General features: G+C 40.0%; 1 protein-coding gene across 4 annotated transcripts in view; it reads right to left on the bottom strand.

The window, feature by feature from the left end:
• Positions 1-5,939: 5,939 nt before the first annotated feature.
• Positions 5,940-9,406, bottom strand: part of CERK (ceramide kinase) — a 44,034-nt gene continuing 40,567 nt past the window's right edge. For all 4 annotated transcript variants that reach the window (XM_052789439.1, XM_052789440.1, XM_052789442.1 and 1 more), the window contains exon 13: positions 5,940-8,710. In XM_052789439.1, the coding sequence (XP_052645399.1) occupies positions 8,611-8,710 (100 nt within the window). In that variant the 3' untranslated portion in view covers positions 5,940-8,610. The remainder of the gene's footprint in view (positions 8,711-9,406) is intronic.

The following is a 9,406-nucleotide window of genomic DNA, read 5'->3' as shown; positions in this document are numbered from 1 at the left end:
TTTAAACATGGGAGGATGGCTAAATTACTGGTGGCCACCACTCATGAGATCAGGCTTGCTATGTCTTAGAGATCTGGGACTGGCATCAGGACCTTTCAACCTTCCTGGCACAACATAACCACCTACAAGTGGTTAATTTTTAGATCTTTGGCCAAGAGCTGCCATAAGATCTGGGGCACAATGCACTTGTTTCCAGGCCCTCACCCTCAACTAAGTGAGTGGGCATTGCCTTCAGCCAGCTGGCTGTGCTCAGCCCCTGCAACTCTGTTGCACAGGGGTTCACGGTCAGCAAGTCCATTACAGACATCATTAGCACGATCTCTGTCATCTCCTCTATTTTGTATAACCTGTTTTGTCTGCTCCCTGTTGGTTGTTGCTCCCAGCATCACTTCTGCATTCTGGAGGCAGCATGACTTGTGTGAGAGCCATCAATGAGACGCACATCCTAACCTAAGGTGCTTTGTGAGGCATACTTCACATCAGTGCTGCTGATGACTGCAGGCCACTCCTGCTCATCAGTATTGGCTGCACAGCCGTGGAGAATACCCACATCTTTGTCCTGGTACATACCGGGGTTTCCCAGCACACGTTTCAACATGTATGAGTGACAACTGCATGGTCATCAACAACACCTCCTCTTCTGCTAAAACATCTATGGGCCTTAGCTCAAAGATAATGGCAACCTCATTTCCTGATGGATGTCTTCTGACTGCACCTTCACTTGGCCGACAGCCTGTTGGTACTAAGACATCAGCCGATGTCAGTAGAAAGGGCACTGCAGGGTCATCATGACCTGATGGGTGCTTCCCAGTCTTTATGAAGACAGCAGAGATGCATTCCCACCCTAGTGGCTTTAGGAGAAACATTAAACCCACAGTAACTGTAGTTCCTTTCATCGCTGCCTTGCACTAAGAGCATAGGGAGGCACTTTCCACTTCACAGGAGGCTCTAGCTGTCACCACTGAGGGATGTACGCTGTGTCCTGGGACTGATGGGAAGTCAAATACAGCTATTTGTGCTTTTGAATGTGTATAGCATTCATTTCCTTAGCCCCCAGCCATGCCAAACAGAGACAGGAGTTCTGGTATCTCAGTAGCCTTTGTTGGAAGGTAGAAATCAGAAACCCTGGTAGAAATCAATACAAGCAGCAGTAGCCTCCCACTCCCCTTGCTCGTGTAATGTAAGATGCATTGTGTCAGGTTCCTTCAGTAAGGGACAGGGTGAATCAACAACCCTTTCATCACCTCCTTTTTCTTCTCTTTTAGCTCCAGTGAAAAAACTGAACACAGTCTACTTTGCTAATGAATTCCTGCTGGGCTTTTTCACAGCAGTGTTACAGGACAGATTTATCCCAGACCAGTGAAATTTCCTCCAACAAATGAAGGCAGGGCAGACAGCAGTGGCCTTCAGTCCTAAAACCCGAGCAATCTACACAGGTGCAGTGCAACATTTTGTTGACTGGGAGGGTAAGTTTGGACTGCTGAGTCTGCACAGCCACAGATCATTTGATATTCCTGCTCACCTCAACCCTCTTCTGCACTAGTCCATCCTAAGGAAGCATTACTGCCTGCTGTTCCCACCGTAACAGCCTCAGAGTGGACTCCTCTGAGCTCAGATGGCAGCAGGCCTGTGCTTCCTCCCTGCCTCACCTTCCTCCACCGAGTCAGTAAACTCTTTTATGCAGGAAAAAATACAAATTCTTCTGTTAGTTCAAAGCTTTGTCTATGCACAGAGGAGAACAACCAACAGTCTGCTGTGCTGGTGAGAGAATATGCCTATATTTACTCTTTCCTGGTCCTGCTACCAACGTGTTGAGGATTTTCTGAAAACCTTTACTAGGAAATTGCAACTACAGCAATGTCAGGGTGTTCAGGTTTTGCCTGTTTTCCCTAGAAAATTCTGGCATCATGAGATGGAAATGGGAAGCTCCAACCACCTGAGAGCTACTTACTGGGTTGATTCTTCTTGGACTAGGGGCATGGCAGCATGTACCAGCAGTGTAACCCTCAGAGTAGTTACTTACGTGATAGGCATTGCTGAGGAGAGATGTCTCCTCTAAATGCATCCCTCAGAGCCTGAGACAGCATTCTGTGAAAACATGGTATCTAGAAACTAAAAGTATCTGATTTGACTGAAGACTTTATGCAGATACACATGCCTTTTTTGGAGGAACCCTGTCAATACCAGCTTGCTTTCTATCAAGTCCCTTCTTTGGTGGTAAACAGAAATCAGCTTCAAGCAGTTTTTCTTGACATCAATATGTGCTCAAATATTGGGGTTTTTTTTCCTTTCTGTCTGAATATTAATACTGTTCAGGCAAAGAACAGAAGACTGAGAGGGAACACAGTAGCGTAGGTAGGGAATTTCCCTGTAGGGAATGAGCTGATCTCTGTGCCCACCAAGGACAGAGCAAGCATGCTTAAAAACAGCAAGGGAGATTCAGTTAAACAAGGAACCAAAGTTTTCTAACTATAAAAATCTTTAAGCAACCTGTTCTGATGACTAAACCGCTTTGCAGAATATACATCACTGAAAGCTCAGAACAGGTTACACAAATGTACATCAGGAATTGCATAGATATTTCTGTATGCAATCATTTGCTGCAGGAAGTCTCCCTGATGTGACAAGGTCTATGGGGCAGACCCTTAGCAGGTGTGAGTTCCCATCCCACCACCTTAACCTCAGCAGCACTGAAGCACTAACCCAGCATTTCTTTTTGCTCCTCAATCTCCCCTTTCCTAAAATACAGTTGCTAAACATTAACATGAAAAATAAATATTTGGCAGATTAAATTCAACAGCCATTTCAGAATGCTGTGCATTGCTACAAGTTGCTTTTACAATTCTCCTTTAACACCTCTTCTAGTGATGCTGCTATTTTGCTGAAGTTTGTAAGCAGAGATATAGAGCATGACCCAACATTTTTTTAGAAATATGTCCTCACAACAGCGATAAAACTTTTATTCTGTCTACCACTTGTAAATAGTCAAACTTCTAGCAATCTCCTCAAACCTTTAGTGCTAGCTTTTCTGTGCAGTTAAAGAACACACAGCTGGGCACTGCTTTCCAGCAAAATAAATAAATAAAAATAATAATAATGTGGAGGTTTTTTTCCCATTTCTTCTTTTATTTTTCTTCTTTTTAAAACTCATTTTGCAGTTGTTTTCTCATCCTTTCCAGAATGTGGTCTCCATGGATTTTTTAATTTGCATCACTTCAGTTATTCTTTCAGGTTTTTTTCTTTACGAATAATTATTTTTCCCCTTCTATTTTTTCCCTGTTCCACACTATTGAAATCTTCTCTACATGCAAAAAAAAGAGAAATAACCCCCTTATTAGTTTTATTTATTGCTGGAGGTTTCCTATGAAATAAGGCACAAAATTGCACTTTAGGTGAAATACCTACCAATAAGAGCAAGTCACCCTTTCAGACATGTAAGAGTCTTAAAGGAGCAAACATCTTTTGAAGACAACCTCTTGTTGGCAATTTTGGTAGGTACATATTAGGAATAATTTCTAAACAGTAGGAAATGGAATAAAAAAAATTGTTAATCCTCTCATTGCAGAGGATTTGAAAGGCATGACTGACTGCAAAACAAATGCCCTACCCCCTTCTAATTAATGGGACTAGTCACACATTAATTAAGAACACGCATAAGCCTTTGCAAGATGTACATCATGTGCATGTCAGTGGGTAACACAGAAGTCTGGGGAGACTGTCGCTTCATTATGGACAGAATTCATTTACTGCAACTTAAACACCAGTTAGAATCCATTAAATTTACTTAACTATCCTGTTGAAAATTTGAAATAAGAGCAATATGACTAATGAGAATAAAAATGATGAATTCCTATTACTCATTTACTTCATAGGGATTAAGGCAAGAGTTCTAGGGAAGTAATACTTGAATTACAAGACAGAGGTGTTCAGAGAAATTTCTGATTCTACATACCATCTTCCTGTTCATGCCGTAAGACATGTCTGCAAGCATTGCCTTGTTGCATAACTGTGTGTGGTGGGTTGACCTTAGCTGCCAGTCAGGTGCCCACCCAGCCGCTCTTGTCCCTCACCCTCCTCAGCAGGACAGGGTGAGAAAACATGATGAAAAGCTCATGGATCAAGATACGGACAGGGAGATCACTCAGCAATTGCAGTCAGGGGCAAAACAGACTCGACTTGGGGAAGATTAACTTAATTTATTGCCAATTAATAACAGAGTAAGATAGTCAGAAATAAAAACAAAACAAAACCCACCTTCTCCCCTCCGCCCTCCCCACCTTCTACCCCCGCCCCTACCTTGAGCAGTGCAGGGGGACTGGAAATGGGGGTTGTGGGCAGTTTGCAACACTTGATCTCTCCCGCTCCTTCCTCCTTCATAGACTTCTCCCACTTCAGTCCCCCATGGGCCACAATTACTGCCAGCAACATGCTCATGCATATACTCCCTCTTCACAGCTGCAGCTCCTGCCCAGAAACTTGCGCCAGCCCATGCTCTCCACAGGCTGCAGCTTCCTTCAGGGCACATTCACCTGCTCCGGCGTGGGGTCCTCCAAGGGCTGCAGGCGGATATCTGCTCCACTGTTAACCTCCATGGACTGCAGGGGGACAGCCTGCCTCACCATGGTCTTCACCACAGGCTGCAGAGGAACCTGCTCCAGTGCCTCGAGCACCTCCTCCCCTTCTTCTTCACTGACCTTGGTGTCTGCAGGGATGTTTCTTTATTTTCCCCTCACTCCTTTCACAGCTGCTGTGCAGTACTTTTTAGCATTTCTTAAATAAGCTATCACAGAAGCGCTACCAGCATTGCCAATCAGCTCAGCTTTGGCCAGTGGCAGGTCCATCTTGGAGCCAGCTGGAACTGACTCTGTCCCACATGGGGGAAGCTTCTGGTGTCTTCTCACAGAAGCCTCCCATGCAGCCTCCCCAGCTACCAAAACCTTGCCATGTAAACCCAATACACTTCAAAACACTTCATAGGAGCACCTCTCCTGTAGAGACAGGCTGAGAGAGTTGGGGTTGTTCAGCCTGGAGAAGAGAAGGCTCTGGGGAGACCTTATAGCAGCCTTCCAGTACCTAAAGGGGACCTACAGGAAAGCTGGAGAGGGACTTTTTACAAGGGCCTGTAGCAATAGGACAAGGGGTAATGGTTTTAAACTGAAAGAGGGTGGATTTGGGTTAGACGTAAGGAAGAAGTTCTTCACTGTGAGGGTGGTGAGGCGTTGGCACAGGTTGCCCAGAGAGGCTGTGGATGCCCCATCCCTGGAAGTGTTCAAGGCCAGGTTGGATGGGGCTTTGAACAACCTGGTCTAGTAGAAGGTGTCCCTGCCCATGGCAGGGGGGTTGGAACAAAATGATCTTTAAAGGTCCCTTCCAACCCAAACCATTCTCTGAATCTATGAAAAGCAGACATCTCAATAGAGCTGAAAAGCATCTTGTGCTTTTGTGCCCATTGTTCATCTACAACAAACATGTTTTACTTTTTAGAGTATGTACTGCATCTGCAATAATTATTGCAATGAAATTCTAAAAAACCCCGTCTATTTACTATATAGTATAGTACAATACATATTTCACACTTCTTAGAACAGTAGTTTTCTTTCATTTTTTGTAGTTTAGATTTTTCCATAATAGATAACTCTGAATACTTGCATTATAACTAAGTTTCTTCTCCTCCCTTCAATCTTTGATTTACCTTGGTAGAGTTGCTTAGTTTTAGTGCAAGTCCAGCTTCACTAGTTGCTTTCCTTCACTCTCAGTGTTTGTCCACACTCACACTTGCTACAAAGCTGTGGTCAACCCAAATGGAAGCTTATGAATTACTTCTCCACCTGGTTTAATCTGCCCACATTGGTTACACTGAGCACGCTGCTGCCAGATTTCTGCTGAACAAAGGTAGATATTTTTTCAAATCAATTTGTGAAAAGAAGAAAACCACTGTATTGCTGTACGACGTAATTTTATTTTTTCAAGGAAATGCCCTAGTGTCATAAAACAGAACACATTTTCTAATCTTGAAGCCAGCAAGATTGGGAAAAAAAGAAAAATCGAACTTGGTTTTCCTACATGTAATTTCCATACTAAGACTACATTCAGAGAAAAAACCCTAGAATTAAAATGCAAGCAGACATTACTTACGCAGCTCTCTTCTTAAAAATAAACCAGACATGTCATACAACTCACATGGTGCTCTGCTAGTATAATATGCTACAAATAGAATTATTCAAATGCAACTATGCAGCTTTTCTATTATCTAGGACCTTTTCATTTTATTTTGTTGCAACACCTTTATTATTTACTTCACACTTCATTACCATACTACAGAATGATCTTTTCTCCATCTTTTCTGGTGTCTTTTTTCTCAGAAAGGGGGCCTTCACTGTGGCTTGCTTTGGAAACACCAAGCACTCAGTTTCAGATATTAAAATATTCAAAACATTTCAATATACATTCACAATGAGATTAAGCCTCCTTTTTTCAAGTAAGGGTCTCATGAATTGCTAGTAAACTAATGAAAAGATCTGGTTAGTATTTACTCCTCATTTATGAGAATGTGATCTGGACAGCTGTAATGCCTCATAAATGCCCTCATCTGTTGGCAAGCTGAGTGTGCACCATCATATCCTGCACAAGAATTACAGTAACTTGAAGTCTTGGTTCTCTCACAATATTCATGGATAGACCACAATACCTGTAGAATTTTCTAAACAAACAACACTTTCAAAAAATATTTGCATTTGTAGAACTGCATAATCTCATTTTCAATGGGGTTCTTAGTTCAAAAGTACTATTTCACTTACTAAACATAGCTTTAAGAATACAGTATACATAACACTGTTACAAATGTCTGAAAAACACTGGATCAATCAACATTTCAACTCATTGCATTAGTAAGGACAGTAAACAGCAGTACTTTTGGAAAAGTATTCAAGTATTTCCCTGAAATACTATATAACAAAAACCAGATCCTAAACTTTGTATGACTGTACTTTAAGCAAGTATCATTTCCAAGTGCTTTTTGTCATATAGAGCAGTACGAATAATACTTTGTAGCAAAGACATAGCACACCATTTTGATATTACACAAAACTGGAATGTAAATAACTTCAATAGAAAAAAAAAATCTGCCATTTATAACAATTTTCAAGTGCTTCAGTAATAAAATGACCAATCACCATGACTTACATGGACCAAATACATGAGACATGAAACTAATACAAGCTGAATGACAGAAGTGCCAATAAATATACACAAATAGAAAATCATTAGCTGTTCAGATGCCAAAACTCCCTCAGATGCAGCAAGTTTTAAAGAGAACTACACGCTTAAGAAAAGATAGAAGAGAGCAGGGGCTAACTTCTGATCCTCGAACAGGAACAAATCTGTACAAGAGCAGCAGAATTTAGTCCCGGGCTTACACACAGAACATGAATGTGCCACAATACACAAATCCGTAGACAACTTAAATAATCACTCCATAGCTTTACACAATAGTCTAATGTTTTTTGCGATATAAACAAATCAGCACAGTGAATTCGTGACTTATCAGATGCCAGTTTCTTCCCTTAACTTCACAAAACAAATTATTTTGTTTCATATTTAGTTAAATAAACATTATTTTTAAAACTTTCAATCATCAAATCATATTTTTAAACTTAACATTCTAACATTTTATTTTGCAAAGACATTTTAACGTATGTAGTACAATCTCCAAAGAACTGTGTACTGAACAGGAAAGCTTTTCATATGTTAATTTTAGATATTTAAAAAAAAATTAAAACTGCTGGTGTTTCAGAAGATATTTATACTTTCTTTTGCCTGTGCCTTCCTGGTATTATATAAGTATCCCTGCAAGTGCTTGCAAGACATTCAGTTGCAGTGTGGTATTTGGTATCATCCAAACAGTCATAAAACCCTTTATAATCCCGAAAAGCATCATGCAAGAAAGCCTTTATAAATAGAATATATAGGATAAGGTATGATCTGTATACAGATGTGCTTTTATTTTTCAAAGTATTTCTAAACTCTTATTGTTATTACTTAAAGCCAGGAATGTGTGTTTGAATTGCATTGATAAGTTGCAAGGTATAGTCAGAATTACAAAATGAAAGATTTTACTTAAAAAAAAAAAAAAAAAAAAAGAAAAAAAAGTGAATGACAACACTGTTGTCCAGCATTTAAGCCACATGCAACTACATAACACTCCCAGCAGAAAACATCTTCTCAGACCCTGAAAATACCTTGTCTTGATATCTCGGTTTGATGACAATGGAAAGTCCAATGTTTTATAACATTTAGATATTATTGCAACACAACTGCTAAATTAGCTCTCTAGAAAAGCACAGAGAATTTATCAGTCATTGTGAATACATATATATACACCAATCCTCTCTTTTCTAACATAACTTAGATTACATTGCCCAAAGATATATTGTAATGATTATGATGTTTTTAAAAAAATTACACAATGCAATGTCTAAAATTATACTGAAGCCATAAAAAAAACCCCCAACTACCTAAAATTTTAAAATACTTGTCAATTTGACTAAAATGCATATTTACTCAATTTCCTTGAGCTTTTATTTTTTCTTCTCCTCATTGGAGGAACAATGTCTATAGTAATTGTTCAACGCTACTCTGGCTGTAGGCAGCTTCACCTTTACAGTTTTCCTCGATTCCCCTTGCAAATAGTTTCATTAACTGGCAGTGAACCCTGAAAAAATACAGAAATCAATACGAAATAAATGGGCACTACATATTTAATTCTAACAGTCCCTGAATTCCAAGCAGTTGGACAAAGTTCCTTACTCCAGACTTCAGAAACCATGCTCTCATTTTTGATACAGTCCTCCCCTGCAAAGAAGGCTGGATGCTTTCATGTATCCATCACTCCTGTTACTTCTCTTTTCCACACAAAAATTTCTATGGGGCACTTAAATGAGCTGATCTTATACAATATTTATAAAAATCACTTTGGACTACTAAGTGATTATGTTTTAAAGGAACACACTTGCATGTAAATATTTTGTATTGTGGTTTTGGTTCTCTTTGTTCTAAAACCAACAAATTAAAACAATCAACCAAAAAAACCCCACCCCCCAAACAAAAAAGAAAAAAGTCCTTCAAATTTCACAAACCTGTAATCCCTTCTAATTTCATTATATGCACAACTGCCACCTTCTTTCTCCACATGCCAAGGCTAGAGATAAGACTCTGTGCTGTGTGTCAAAAAACCACAAATACTCAGTATTTCTTTAAGACAAAGATGCCTACTTAAGATTAAGTTTCATGGGAAAAGCTATTGCTCAGAGTCATGAGGTACTCCACTCATTTAGAAAGAATCCTCCCAACACCACCTTCACCTTCAGCACGTCAAGCACATAATATCAGTTCCTAAGAAGTAAGCATG

Source organism: Harpia harpyja, chromosome 6 (genome assembly GCF_026419915.1).
Source record: "Harpia harpyja isolate bHarHar1 chromosome 6, bHarHar1 primary haplotype, whole genome shotgun sequence".
Taxonomy (NCBI): domain Eukaryota; kingdom Metazoa; phylum Chordata; class Aves; order Accipitriformes; family Accipitridae; genus Harpia; species Harpia harpyja.
The sequence above is the reverse complement of the archived record's forward strand: the minus strand, read 5'-3'. Positions and strand labels throughout refer to the sequence as shown.